The sequence below is a fragment of the Camelus dromedarius genome, chromosome X, assembly GCF_036321535.1.
Source record: "Camelus dromedarius isolate mCamDro1 chromosome X, mCamDro1.pat, whole genome shotgun sequence".
Taxonomy (NCBI): domain Eukaryota; kingdom Metazoa; phylum Chordata; class Mammalia; order Artiodactyla; family Camelidae; genus Camelus; species Camelus dromedarius.
In genome coordinates, this window is record NC_087472.1 from 1,431,387 (window position 1) to 1,445,803 (window position 14,417).

The 14,417-nt window shown below is 58.2% G+C and overlaps 2 protein-coding genes across 5 annotated transcripts; both read left to right on the forward strand.

Moving 5' to 3' along the window:
- The first annotated feature begins 12 nt into the window (after positions 1-12).
- On the forward strand, positions 13-7,337 carry RENBP (renin binding protein). 3 transcript variants are annotated; one of them, XM_031446258.2, is made up of 11 exons: positions 13-117; positions 423-532; positions 628-703; positions 870-945; positions 1,125-1,297; positions 2,504-2,728; positions 3,294-3,375; positions 3,736-3,911; positions 4,572-4,703; positions 7,040-7,127; positions 7,200-7,337. In XM_031446258.2, exons 2-11 carry the CDS (start codon positions 426-428, stop codon positions 7,319-7,321), a joined length of 1,257 nt encoding a protein of 418 aa, XP_031302118.1. In that variant the 5' UTR covers positions 13-117; positions 423-425; the 3' UTR covers positions 7,322-7,337. The 3 variants fall into 3 exon arrangements, with proteins under 3 accessions (XP_031302118.1, XP_031302119.1, XP_064339393.1); XM_031446259.2 differs by having other exon boundaries at positions 18-110; XM_064483323.1 differs by having other exon boundaries at positions 24-114.
- Positions 7,338-7,625: 288 nt separating this feature from the next.
- NAA10 (N-alpha-acetyltransferase 10, NatA catalytic subunit) lies at positions 7,626-12,425 on the forward strand. Of its 2 annotated transcripts, none has more exons than XM_031446262.2 (8): positions 7,626-7,790; positions 8,262-8,360; positions 8,810-8,850; positions 9,610-9,655; positions 9,744-9,859; positions 10,008-10,052; positions 11,388-11,472; positions 12,095-12,425. In XM_031446262.2, exons 1-8 carry the CDS (start codon positions 7,770-7,772, stop codon positions 12,329-12,331), a joined length of 690 nt encoding a protein of 229 aa, XP_031302122.1. In that variant the 5' UTR covers positions 7,626-7,769; the 3' UTR covers positions 12,332-12,425. The 2 variants fall into 2 exon arrangements, with proteins under 2 accessions (XP_031302122.1, XP_031302121.1); XM_031446261.2 differs by having other exon boundaries at positions 7,629-7,790; positions 8,810-8,868.
- Positions 12,426-14,417: the final 1,992 nt, after the last annotated feature.

The following is a 14,417-nucleotide window of genomic DNA, read 5'->3' on the forward strand; positions in this document are numbered from 1 at the left end:
TGGGTGGGGCGAGGCTGGGTCAGCTGAGGGACAGTCACGGGACCGGGATCTGCTCCCTCAGGCTTCCTGGAGGAGAGGGAAGGATAAGCGACGGTCTCCGAGTGTGGCAGGCCAGTGGTATTGGGCCCCTGGCGGGGCAGGGGGGACGGACGGGGAGGGTGTTGTCCTGGAGGGTCCCTGGGACGGTGGGATGAGTCCTGGGGCCAATCTCTGTCCGGAGGGCAGACCCACACAGGGATGGTGGGAATCCTGAGGGCTGACTCCTGAGGGCTGGGGGCCTAGGGGACACGAGTCAGGCAGCCCTGGGGTCCACTCGAGCCTGGGGTGACCTGGGGCACCAAGGAATCCATTGAGGGATCTGGGCCCCGGTCAGATGGGGAGGTTTGTGGGGAAGGTGCGCCACCACGTCTGAATTTCCCCAGGAAATGGAGAAGGAGAGAGAGACTCTGCAGGCCTGGAAGGAGCGTGTGGGGCAAGAGCTGGACCGGGTGGTGGCTTTCTGGTTGGAGCACTCCCATGACCAGGAGCACGGGTGCGCCTCGCCCTCCTGGTGCCCACGGCGGGGGTCCTTGCCCCTCCTGAATCCCCACCTCGCTCTCAGCTGAATCCGACTTGCATTTCCCACAGGGGCTTCTTCACATGCCTTGGCCGTGATGGCCAGGTGTATGATGACCTCAAGTATGTCTGGCTGCAGGGGAGGCAGGTAGGAGACATGCTCAGGCTTGCAGCTCTCCCAGGGGCAGAAGCCAAGTCCCGGTCGGCTCCACACTCTTCCCCCCACAACAGGGGCACAGAGGACTCCCCCTCACCCCAGCCCTGAGGGTTGTGCTGCTCACCACTTAAGCTGTGGTCCCTCCACTCCCCTACAGGTGTGGATGTATTGTCACCTGTACCGCAGGCTTGAGCGCTTCCGCCGCCCTGAGCTTCTGGATGCAGCTAGAGCGGGTGACCCCTCCCTGTCCCCATCTCCCCAGAGGCCCCTCCATGTTACTTAGCGCACGCGTGCCTAGTTCCTAGAGGGGTCTAGAAGCAGGGAAGGGTGGGGTATGCTCACAGGTAGGGAGGAAGGGGAGGTGGGGGGTGTTCTCACCCAAGTTCTAGCCTGCCAGCTTCCCAACCACCAGGTGGCGAATTTTTGCTGCATTCTGCCCGAGTGGCACCTCCTGCAAAGAAGTGTGCCTTTGTGCTGACAAGGGATGGCCGCCCGGTCAAGGTGCAGCGGACCATCTTCAGCGAGTGTTTCTACACCATGGCCATGAACGAGCTGTGGAGAGTGACAGGGGAAGCACGTTACCAGGTGCGTAGGAGGACGGCTGCCCTGAGAGTCTCCATGCCCTCGCCTGTGCTGGGCAGTGCTGTCCCCTAGGTCCTGTCTGCAGGCTGGGTCTGTCGTCCACCACAGTCCTTCCTCTCAGCCTGCACAGCCTAGGGTCATCCCTGGCCCTTGTTGTGCTGTATTGTCACTGTTTGTCTACGGGTGATTCCCCAAGGCCCACACCCACCCACAGGGGTCCTGGGCACAGAGATGCTACTAAGCCAAACTTGGGTCTGATTGCCCACTCGCAGTAAAGCCCATCTACTAACACCGGGTTGTGGTGAAGGGAAGTACAGCGTTTATTGCAGGTGCCAAGCAAGGAAAACGGGCAGCTCATGCTCAAAAGACCTGAACTCCTGGATGTCCTTCAGGGAAGAGTTTTAAAAAACAGTGCTAGGAAGAGAGTCACTGTGTCTGTGATCGGCTCATGCACAATTCTCTGATTGGTTGGTAATAAGGTAACAGGGTGATGTTTCAGAATCTCAATCATCAACCTTCTGGCTCTAACCAGTCTGAGGTCAAGGAGCTGGTGGTCAGCACGCAGTTATCTTCTTCCACCTGGTGGGGGTTTCAGTACCTGCAAAACAACTCAAGGATATGGCTCAGAATATTGCCTCTAGCCCTTGGGGAGGAACTAAATTAAAGGTCCTTGACTTTCTTTAATGGCTAAATTATGATTCTTTTGTCTTGCTTGACTGTTTTCCTTTGTGTCTAGATCTTCTCACTTCTCTGATTAAATGTGCTTTTTGGAACTTGGGAGAGGCCTAGAAGGCTAAAGCCTTTCTACAAACAAGACACAGGAGACAAGTGGTCTATTCCCAGAAAGGCCCTGCAGGGCCCTGCTCAGTTTCTGAGGGACTAATGTGTGCTTGGCCCTGGATGGGAGGGGGCTGCTCCCTCCTCCCTGGGCCCCCTTTTGCTTTCAAACCTGACCTCGAGGCCTGGGAGTGGTCTGCATCCCCAGACTGGAAGCCCCTGAGGCAGGGTAGGGCAGGCCCAACCTGCCCCAAGGATCTAACCCAGGCCCAGGCCCAGAGTTGGCCTTGGTGAAGGTGTCCTATGAATGGGTGGGGAGAGATGGCTCACCCACCCCAGGGCCAAGCCCTGGGGGCCCAGCAGGTCAGGACCTGGGGGCCCAGGCTGGGTGGGATGCAGCCTCAGTCTGGACCTCCCCTCCCCAACCCCCAGAGTGAAGCAGTGGAGATGATGGATCAGATCATACACTGGGTGCGTGAGGACCCTTCTGGGTTGGGCCGGCCCCAGCTCCCTGGGGCCCCGGCCACGGAGTCCATGGCGGTGCCCATGATGCTGCTCAACCTGGTGGACCAGCTCGGGGAGGAGGACGAGGAGCTGGCGGGCAAATACGCAGAGCTGGGGGACTGGTGCGCTCAGAGGGTCCTGCAGCACGTCCAGGTGGGGGCTGGAGGCTGATACAAGCTGCCTGACAGGGCCTGGGGAGCTGGGGGCAGGGCGACCCCTCCTCTGCCCACATCCACCCTGCACTGGGCCCCGATGGGCCCCTTTACAGACAGGGAAACTTGGGGAGGCTCCGCCGGGATGAGGTGTGGCCAAGGACCCTCAAGAAGGTGGAGGAGGGCCCCGGGGGAGCCGGGTGCGGTGAGGGCAGGAGGGTGGGTGCCAGGGCCCCACGAAGCAAGAAATGCGGCCAGACCCAAGTTTGTCCCAGGCCTCTGTGGTTCAGCCCAGTCTGCCCAATCTCTGTCCATGTTCAATGTTTTGCCCTTTTCACATCAGGGGGCCGAGGCTCAAAGCAAGGATTAGAACTGGCCCAGACCCTTGGGAGTGAATTGGCTCCACCTCAAATGCCCCTCTGAGCCAGGCCCCGCAAGCCTGAAGATCCGGGAGGGAGGGGGTGGGGGAGGGGAAGAGGCATCTTTCTGGTGGGATGATGGAACTAGGTGGGGCGAGGGAGGGTAGGTGCTGAAGGCAGAACTACTTTCTACTGCTTCCTTGGCAGAGGGATGGGCAGGCTGTGCTGGAGCATGTGTCCGAGGATGGGGAGGAACTTTCTGGCTGCTTGGGGAGACACCAGAACCCAGGTGAGGGGCAGGGTGGGCTGGGAGGCCACCCAGGAAGAAGGGAGCACTCCGCCTTGGGTTCTGGGCTTCAGATGTAGGCAGTGCCTGGGGACTGCTTTCCTCCCTCCATCTGCTGCCCACAGAGGGGCAGGCAGAGAAGGGGGGACAGTCCTCTCATGCTGGAGTGTTAGCAGCAGGAGAGCGACTCTGGGACAGACTTGGGAGGGCAAGCTCTCTGCAGGAGAGTGGCAGTCAGACTGGGGAGCTCAGAGCAGCCCCCACTGCTAGGCAGATAGGAAGGGAGCCAGCGGTCAGAACGAGGGCTCAAGCGCCCCCACCTGGGGGAGGACCACCGCCGGCCTCACTCCAAGTCCTCACCAGGCCACGCCCTGGAAGCCGGCTGGTTCCTGCTCCGCCACACCCACCGAAGAGGGGACCCCGCGCTCCGAGCCCACGTTATCGACAAGTTCCTATTGTTGCCTTTCCGCTCTGGATGGGACCCTGAGCATGGAGGCCTCTTCTCCTTCCAGGATGCTGACGGCCTCTGCCCCACCCAGGTGGGAATGGTGCTAAGGCTCTCTGGCCTGGGAGGTGGGTGCTGTCATCACTCATTTCACAGAGGGGGAACCAGGGCTCAGAGTAGTGAACTTGCCCAGTATGACCCCAGGGGCAAGTCTTGGCTTCTGTGCTAGTGGTCCTCGACCTCGTGCACACAGGGAGGCCACGAGGGAGCACAGCCAACAACGCTGATGTGGAGACGTGCATCCCTTGACCTTTGAAAGGCTCTCCAAGTGATCGTAAGGCCCCAGCAGTGGGAGCAGACTTGCTCCCTGTGTCTTTTGTCTCTGATTGCGCCTTGGTCCTGCTGAGCTCTGCAGAGGGTGGCTGATGCTGCCACTGACAGGGGCTGAGTGACCAAGGGGCCTTAGACAGACTGATGAGACAGACAGGGTTCTGATTCCAGGGCTAAAGTGGAGCCCACCCCATCCTGGCCCTTGGAAGGGGCTACTTGGGCTGCATCTGGGTCAGGAGGCTGGTCCCACTCTGAAGGGCGCTTACAACTCCCAGAGATGTGCAGCCTGTTCTTCAGCTCCATGTGCTTGGGCTGGATGGAGTCTGAGCCGGGACCTGAATGCAGGAGGTGCCTTTCCTTCCAAGAGGGGTGGTGGAGGGCGGGACCCTGGGCTCTCAGCTGCCCACCTCTGCTCTGCCTGCAGCTAGAGTGGGCCATGAAGCTCTGGTGGCCACACAGTGAGGCCATGATTGCCTTCCTCATGGGCTACAGTGATGGCGGGGACCCCACCTTGCTGCACGTGTTCTACCAGGTAGCCGAGTACACCTTCCGCCAGGTATGTGCTGCTTCCCGGCCCACGGCCCTCCGTGGGCTCAGTGGGGGTGGGAGGAGATAGCAGACGGCCACTCCTTCCCAAGCAGGCCGGGGCCAGACTTTCTCCGACGTGGTCCCTCAGCAGGTCTAAGAGTTCCTGAAGGCCCCAGCCCTGCTGCCCTCTGTTCAGTCAACAGAGTGGCCCCTGCCCCACTGGACTCATATTTTGGTGGCAGTGGTGGTGGTGGTAGGACTGACCATAAAGAGGTAAACAAGGAAACACATACATGGTGATGAGAACTCTGGAAAATAAAGCAAGGTCAGGGGACTGGGGGGCCAGCGGGAGGGGGAGAAGGTGGAAGGGGTGCTCTGCACAGAGGAGTCACCTGTCGGACCTTGGCATTCCTTGGTCCTAGGACTTTGGGAGGGAAGGCTGGAGGGCACCAGGTGAAGGCAGGGAGACGGGACTGTGGCTGTCATCCTGGCCAGTGAGTGGGGGGCCTGGCCTGGGGTGGGCATGGCAGTGGGCACAGGGCTCAGAGCCTGGTCAAGCAGGAGAGGTCTGGGCTGGCCACAATTGTTTGGGCATCGTAAGAATATAGTTGATACTGCAAGCCATGAGGCAAGGTGAGCTTTGAGGGTTCAGAAGGAAAAGAGAGGAAGGAATAGGAGGGCCCAGCAAAGGAGACAAGACCCAGCTGTGAGGTAGGGAGGAAGCTAGGCCCCCCCTCTCCACCCCAGGGGACCGAAGTGCTAAGAGCAGAGTGATGAGCTGTACCAGCTGCTCCCGAGGGGCACCTCGGGTGCTGAGCCTGATGGTGAATGAATGAAGATCCCTGATGTGTTTCTCAAGCCACAACTCACTCCATTAGTAAATTGCAGACAGGAGGGATTATAACAGGTGGTCTCATTCTGGGGTCCATGAGTTTTGAAACCTGGGAGAAAATTACATCGTTATTTGCACTAACCTCTAACTGAAATTCAGCTTTTGCTTCTGCTATGAATGAAAGCAGGAAACCACAGCCGTGCTAGCAGAGGCTGACTTTGTCACCAATAGAAATCCCAAGTGTGGAAAAAAAACAAAAAAAGAAATCCCAAGTGTGTTCATGTTACGTTTGCACACACTCATCACTACTCCCAAACCTACGCATCATGAGGCCCACGGCGATACGTCTTAGTACTGAATGCATACATAAAGAACGTGTGTTCAAGGCCATCAGTTTTAACTGCATAAAGTGAAATTTAAGGAATACATTTTAAAGAAAGAGCGATGGCATTGAACAATTTCAGAAGCTTAAATCAACAGGTGAATCATTACGCACTAATCATAACAGAATACGAAAAGCAAAAATTCAGACATCCATGGAATGACTGGACAGGAAAACAGTGAAATCCTTTGTTATCTTCCTGTGTCAGATCAAGTAATTGAAAAATAAGGACACAAACCATGTCACTAGAAAGATAGAATGAAGAGATAAGGAACTAGTTTTACCCCCTCTGAAGCAGAATACACCAACTCACAGGTCCCAATTTAAAAAGACATTTTGATAATGGACTTCAATGTCATTGATTTCTTCTATGATCCTTCTGAGAAGGGGTTCCACTGAAGTCTCTATCAGGGGAGGAAAGAGAAGGGCCTAGGCCAGGGCTCTGAACTTCTGGAAGGAGCTGACAAGCCTCCAGGGGACAGGTGCCTGATGGGATGTGGGCTGGAGAGAAGAAAGGCATTTAGAATGAGTCCGCAGAGCTGCTGGGCAAGGGTAGGCTTCAGGTGGCTCCGAGGGAGCCAGATGTGTGTTTGTGACGAGCTCATCTACTGAAGCAGGGAACAGGAGCTCTAAGGGAGCAACTTGCTACAAAGGTCCATGACAGGTCAGCACTTCCACCAGGGTTCTCTTTCTTTCTTTAAATGAATTTTATTGAAGTACAATTTATATACACTAAAATGTATCCATTGTAAGTGTTCAGTTCACTGAGGTATAACGATGCATATAACTGTAACCACCAGCACAATCAAGATAGGGAACTTTTCTATCATCTCCAAGCAGGTTCTTTTTACTCTATCTTGCAATGTTTCATTTCACAGCCTGTGGCCCCTTTCCCAAGTGGATAATCTAGGTGCAGACTCCCACCCCACTGCTGAAAAAGGAAAAGGGAAAGCCCCTCGCTTCCATCTTTGTCCAGGACGCGGGATCTCGTTTAAGAGCACTGATTCTGGAGCCATGTTACCTGGGGTCTGCCAGGGCTCTGATCCCGGGGTAGCGACTTAGTGGGGACGGTGAACGCCCCTTCCCCAGGCCTGTGGCATCTGGGCGGCTCCTGCAGGCGCTACCTGTCACTGCCTCCTTGTGATTGCAGTTTCGCGATCCTGAGTATGGGGAATGGTTTGGCTACCTGAACCGAGAAGGGAAGGTCGCCCTCACTATCAAGGGGGGTCCTTTCAAAGGTGAGTGGGGGACAGGGCGGGGTCGCAGGGGATCGGCTGCCCCCAGCCCAGCCAACCTGCCTCTCCCCTCAGGCTGCTTCCATGTGCCGCGGTGTCTCGCCATGTGCGAGGAGATGCTGAGCGCCCTGCTGAGCCGCCCTGCTCTGGCCCCGGCCCGCCCAGTCCCTGACCCCGCCCGCCGAGGCGCAGAATAAAGCTGAGCCTGCTCCACTGCCCGTGTGCGAGTGTCTGTGGGGTCGCGGAAGGGGAGCAACCGCTGCGCTGGCTAGACGGCACCTGCTCGGCGGGACAGTGGCAGGTCCCGCGCGCTGGACCCTCCCACCCTGCAAATAGGCCCGCCCCGCGCCGAGGCCTGCCCGGCCATTGGCCCGCCCTGCCCCGGCCCGCCCCGCCGAGAGGCCCCACCCCTCCCTTGGCCCGGCCTGCACATTGGCCGAGCGGCCGGGAAGGCGGGTCCGGCGGCGCGCACTTCCGGCCGGTGGCCGGGCCCGGCACGCACCGCCCCTTCCGCCACCGCCCCCGCGATCCCGGACCCAGCTCCAGCCCCAGCCGTGGCCTGGCAGCCCCGGCGTCGCTTCGCAGCGCGGCGGCAGCTGACTCCGCGTTCACGACCCGCTGGGAGCCGCGAGCCCTGCCGCCGTTATGAACATCCGCAATGCGAGGGTGAGGAGCCGGGGCCGGAGCCTGTCCGCGCCGCGTGAGAGCGGAGCCCGGTGGCCGCGTGCACATGGGCCCGGACGAGCCCCGGGCCAGTCGCCCTGCGCGCCTGCGACTGCCCCGCGCGGAAAAGAGAAGGCCACCCTCCCCGTGCGGCTGGACCTACCTGAAGAGGAGGCTGGGGGAGCTGGGGACGCAGGGCAGGGGCTGCGAACCCCTTCTTTGCGGGATGTCGGGGCTCAGTTGGCTTGTGTCCGGCAGCTTCCTGGCGCTCACGTTCGTTCCTGGAACAGTTTTTGCACAGCGGCTGTGGGTCAGGCCTGTGCAGAGACAGATAGTCACAGCACCCGCCCAGCCCTGCGGGGGGAGGGGTCAGTGATTAGACAGACAGTGAGCAGGGTTCTAGCACGACTGAGGCCTACTTAGTCACCACTGCCCCTAGCCTGACTGCATTCCACTGTCCTCCTCCCCCCGCAGCCAGAAGACCTGATGAACATGCAGCACTGCAACCTCTTGTGCTTGCCGGAGAACTACCAGATGAAATACTACTTCTACCATGGCCTTTCCTGGCCCCAGGTGGGCAGCTTTTGACTTTGGGGATGGGGGAAACAAGGCCAAGGCAATTCCAGCCTGGGTCGGCTTGGGAGGAGTAGGCCGACCAGGTCTGGAAGGAATAAGCCAGATCGTAAAGAGCCCAGAGGAGCGCATGGATTAAAGAGACCCTGAGTGTTTTCAGCTGGGGTGGTGCGGGGGTGGAAACGAGGTGCCTGAAGAGGGGCGAAGAACAGGGCCAAGTCAGAGGCAGGATTCCACCTGCATCTGTCCTCTGCTGGGCACAGTGTGGTGTGGGGAAACCAAACCACTTGGCCCAGTGGTCAGGAGCTGTCACTGAACTCACCACTCGATGGGTTCTATCTGTCATGCACACGGTGAGAGGCAGGTGCCCGGGCCGGTTATCCCCTAAGGGCTCCTCCAGCTCGGGCCAGAAGCTGTTTTCTGACTTCTCTTTCCTCCGTGTCACCCAGCTCTCTTACATCGCTGAGGATGAGAACGGGAAGATTGTGGGGTACGTCCTGGCCAAAATGTGAGTCACCAAGGAGGGAGAGACAAGCCTGGTGCCTGAGCTGGGGCCAGCGGGTGGGAGTAGGGGTACTTTGGAGGAGGGGCATGTACCCCGCGTGTGTCTGATGGATGCTGCCTGGGTTGGGTTTTTCTTTTTAATTAGCTAGTAGACTGTTCTTTAGCTTTACAGAAAAACTGAGCAGCAAGTAGAGTTCCCATACAACCCTTCCACTCTTTTCCCTAGTGTCCTCTCGTTAACATCTTGTGATACACTTGTTACAAATGATGGACCAATATTGCTCCGTTATTATCAGAGTCCACAGTTGACATTAATTAAGTTTCACTCTTTGAGTTCTACCTTCTAGGGACAAATGTGGAACAACGTGTACCCACTACTGTGGTATCACACAGAGCAGTTTCACTGCCCTGAAAATCATCCGTTCATCCCTCCCTCCTCTCCAACCCCTGGTAAACATGGATCTCTTTACCGTCTCCATAGTTTTACCTTTTCCAGAATCATACAATGTGTGGCTATTTCAGACTGGCTTTCACTTAGTCATATGCATTGAAGTTTCCTCCATGTCTGTTCAGGGCTCTGTAGCTCATTGCTTTTTAGCACTGAACAGTATTCCACTGACACTGCGCTTGTCTTTTGGCTGCTGCCTGGGGTTTGGGGGGGGATAGTGTCCCAGCTCTCCCCCACTCTGGGTCTAGGGGCACTTTGGGGTTCCTTCCTAGCCTCTCTCCTGTCTTCTCGCTCTAGGGAAGAGGACCCCGATGACGTGCCCCACGGACATATCACTTCCCTGGTGCGTAGGGCCCCCCGTGCTTGGGGTGGGGGCATGGAGCCGAAGTTAGTTGGTGCGGCCCCTTGAGGTCCCACCTTTCTCCCACCAGGCTGTGAAGCGTTCCCACCGGCGCCTCGGCCTGGCTCAGAAGCTGATGGACCAGGCCTCCCGAGCCATGATAGAGAACTTCAATGCCAAATACGTCTCCCTGCATGTCAGGAAGAGGTGGAAGCCAGGGCTGAGGGCAAGGGAAGTGGCGGGGCGGGAGACACTGTCTTGATGTGGGTCCTGGGGTGCTTTGACTTTCGGAGAAGAGTGGGAAGTGGGATTAGTGCAAGTCTGTGCAGCTCAGCAGTGCCTTATTCCCCTGCAGTAACCGGGCCGCCCTGCACCTCTATTCCAACACCCTCAACTTTCAGTAAGTAGATCTAGCTTTTTCTAATGGAGTGGTATGGTCCCAGGTCTGACTTATCCAGGTGGCTGAGATGACCTGAGCTGCCTTCCAGGCAGGGGGGCGAGGGGGGCAGTGGGCAGCCAGAGGAAAGACTTGGATTTGGCCAAGATGGGAGCAGGCCATGGACTCCACACGCTGCCAGGATGCCTCCCCCACTCTCAGTGGCAGCAGCACTTGCCTGCTGCAGTTGTGATTCAGGAGGACATCTGGTGCTTTTTGTCGGGTGGAAGAACAGTTGCTTGATGCTGGTGGGGCCAGGTGAAGGGCAGCATGGTGAAGAGCGAGCACACAGGCTTTTCAGCGAAAGTTTGGGAGTAGAGATGAGGGCCCAGGACATGGGCAGAAACCGAGGACTGCAAGTGACCAGGCACCTAGAATCATCTGAGCAGGACCAGAAAAAAGAAAGATGTGGTTCTATAGAAACCTAAGCACATCCAGGCAGGAAGGGCTGCTGGCAAGAGCCCCAGAGGGGTCTAGAGCCCAGGGTGTCCTAGTGGATAAGTGCAGGCCTCCCCAGGGATGTGGGAGTCACTGTGTGCCCCACACAGGACAGAGAGCCTGGCAGGGAACTGAGATGCCCAGGACGTGGTGGCAAGAGCCACTGGAAAGTGAGGCTGGGTGGGCTGTCTATGGAGGGCCCACTGAGACAGCACTCAGCTTCAGTTCGGTGGGGGATGAGGAAGGACTGCAGGAAGGCAAGTGGCCTCCAGACTGGGCATTTGAGGAAGGATCTTTGACCCGGATGTAGATGCCTCTGGTGGTCAATTCCTTGGTCTTAGGGCAGGCAGGCCTCTAGGCTGACCAGTCCAGCTCCCCTTCCAGTGGCAGGGTGCCCAAGCCTGCACACACCCCTCTCAGCGCAGGCTTGGCCCCTGAGCTGCTGGTGCTGGGGGCCACGCTGCCCGGTAATGATGGCCAAGAACAGGGGCCCCAGACCACTCTCCCGTCTAGGCATTGGAGTCAGCCCTGCACGCTCGGTCAGTGATAGGGAGCAGAGCAGGGAGGGAAGGACTGCTGAATTCAGGGCTTCAGCTCACAGGAAACCACAGAAACAGATCCTTGGTAGCCAGGTTAGGGATACTGGATGGTGGCAGGATGGGGCAGTATGGGGAGAGCTGAATGCTACTTACTGTTGGAGAAAGCACAGGGAAGGCTACATTGGAAATGTCTCCCAAAGGGCCCTTCGAGGGGTGGTGGTGGAGGGGATGACACCCTGCCCCATTAGCATATGATGCCAGACGGTGGAGGGGAATTTGCCCTCTGATTTGGGTTGCCCTCCTCTTCACTCCCTGCCCCCAGGATCAGTGAGGTGGAGCCCAAATACTACGCAGACGGGGAGGATGCATACGCGATGAAGCGGGATCTCACCCAGATGGCTGATGAGGTAAGAGCCCCATGGGGCCAGGGCCGCAGTCCTCGCAGACAAAGAAAAACAAGTCAAGCAGGGGCGGCCCTGAGACAGTTGGAGGCCCACGATGGCTGGAGGAGAGATGGACGAGGTGCCAGCCCTGGCGGCTGTGTGGCCAGGAGTCACGGCCCTCTCCCCTCAGCTTCCTTAGCTGCCTGGTGGGGAGCTGGACCTTAGTAGGGCTATAAAGGCAGCCGTAGGCCCAAGGTTCCTTTGTCTGAGGCGTGATGTGAGAGGTGGGAGGAGGCCCCTGGATGTGCTGAGAGGCAGGACCCGAGGACGGCCAGGGCCTGCTCCAAGGCTCAGGGCTCAGATAAAGCCAGGCTGAAGAGAAAGTCAAGGTTCTGCCCAAGGCTCCTCAGGGGCCCCAGCCCGTGAGGGAGTCTTGGGCACCTGCCCTTTCCAGGAGAGGCCGCACCAAGACTCAGACTAGGTCTCCTGACTCAGTCCTGGGTTTCCTGACCCGGGCCTTGCCACCTCTCCTCTTGCCCCTGGCCCCAGCCAGCAACAAGGCAAAGGCGGTGGGAGAGGCCTTCGTGGTCTAGAAATTTAGGCCCTGTCTCCTTCCTCCCGCCTCCCCCTGGGTTCCTGGCGGCAGCTGAGGCGGCACCTGGAGCTGAAAGAGAAGGGCAGGCACGTGGTGCTGGGCTCCATCGAGAACAAGGTGGAGAGCAGGGGCAATTCACTTCCAAGCTCCGGAGAGGCCTGTCGTGAGGAAAAGGGCCTGGCTGCTGAGGATAGCGGCGGTGACAGCAAGGACCTCAGCGAGGTCAGCGAGACCACAGAGAGCACCGATGTCAAGGACAGCTCAGAGGCCTCTGACTCAGCCTCCTAGAGCCTGCCTGTGCTCTTCTCCCTGCCCTGGCCTGCCCATTCCGTCCTCCACCTGGAAGGCTTTCACAATAAACTTCACCCAGTGGCCTTGGGGAGTTTGTGTGTGCTAGTGTACACATTTTTGGGGGTATGTGTGTGTGTCTGGCCCTTCTGCGTCCCTCTGGGTGTAGACCTCATAGCCTTTTGGCACAATGTGTCCTGCCAAGCCCACCTAGAAGGGAAGAGCTTTGTCAAGTGTGATGGCTTCTAGCCGTCTTCGGGTCCCCAGGGAAGGAGACCCTGGCACTCTGGGGCCTTTGGAGTCCTGCTCTGCTGCCGCCTTGCTAGGTTCCAGATGCGTCAGTCCAGCTGCCCATTGGGCTTACCTCCCAATGTCCTGTCTCAGGAATGGCCCAACCAGCTACCCAGCTGCTCAAGCCCTGGCAACTGTCCCTGATTCTTCCCTTCCCTGCCAACCAAAAGGTCAGCGAACCCTGTGTGTTAGACCACCATAACACCCCTTGAATCTACTCCCTAAACGAAGCCTTTGTTTGAAAATAATTAGTGGACTTTATTTCTGGTAGTTTTAGATTTACAGAACTGAGCGGATAGAGTTCTTATGGACCGCTCTCCTCATGTTCCCCCGTTATTAACATTTTGCATTAAGTGCTACATTTGTTAAAATTGAGCCAATATTTATACGTTAACTACAGTCCAGAGTTTACATTTCCCAGTTGTGCACTCTGGGTTTTGACAAATGCATAATGTAATTTCATGTAGAATATAGGTCCTCTGTTTTTCATAGCTTCCACTGTAACTCGAAAATTTGCTCCTGTGCCTTTCTTCCCTGCCATTCCCCCTAGCTGCAGTGCCATTGTTTGCAGCTCCTCATCCCTGGGCGGGCTCTGCCTGGGCCGCCCACCTCCCAGCGGAGTTGAGCACCCCTTAGCTGTCACTGTACCTTATGCCCCTGCTCCCCTGCTAGGCTGAATAATTCGCCACCGGGGTGAGCTCGGCTTTCTCGCTGGCTGGCGTATGGCACGTGACTAACAGGCAGCCGGGGAAGTCGAGACTAGTAGCCTGGTCCGGGAACCGAAAGATGCGCCTGCGCACGGCTGCTCGCTCGCTGGCTGCGGGTGGGGGAGGAAGGCTGTATCCTGATTGGCTCAAGGCATAGCCTTGCCCCGCCGTCTGCGCGGGGAGTCAGTCTTCCAGTTCGCAAGCCGCGGCGGGCTTCGTTCCCAGGCTCTGATTGGTCCGGCGGCCGGGCTCCGCGCGGCGGAAGTGCATGCGCATTACCTCGGCCGCGTCCCGGCGCCGGTGGGAGGGAGAGGGCGGAGGCTCCCACGGCGCCCTGCGGCATCCACCTTCCGTCCTACCCAGTCAGGCCCGCCTTCTGCTCTCCTGGCCGTGCATCCTGGGCGGGCACGCTGACGCTCGGCCGCCCCCCGGCGGTTGGGCTTCCTGGGCGGAGGTGGGAGCTGCGGCGTGGGTGGAGGGCAGAGAAGGGAAGCCGCAGGCTCTTGGGGCCCAGCACTTCCTCCGCCTCTGCAGGACCCGCCTCTGGGAGGGGCTGCTTCAACGCCGAGGTGCCGAACCGAGGCTGGGAGGCTGAGGGTGGGAAAAGCTGGAACCCGTCCTCCAGCTGTGTGGCTGAGGGTGGGCTCCTGGGGCGTCTCCCCAGTGGATGAACCTATACACAGAGGTGCACAGCCTTGACCCCTGAAGCCCGCATTGTGAAACTTCTCCTGGAAAGCTGACTTGTGGGAAAATAGGAGGGGCCTCACAGTACCTTAATGTGGGACTCTAACTGCCCAATTCTTGCTTTCATCTGACAGGGACGGCTGTTAACAGTCTCCCCGTCGACCTCATCTCCCCCTGGTCCATCCTCCTCGTAGCAGACCCGACTACGTCAGCCCTGCGGTCAACCCTCAGGACTGAATGTTCACTCCACTCGTCGACAAGTTTAGCAAGGTCCCGCAGATCTGGTCCTCCCCTTCTGCGCGATAATGATAATGGGTTTTGGGATTCTTTGAAGGGGAACAACAGAGCTGAGGATGCAGCAAGCAGTAGGGCCTTAAATGCCAAACTAGCCTCCTAAAAGCCAG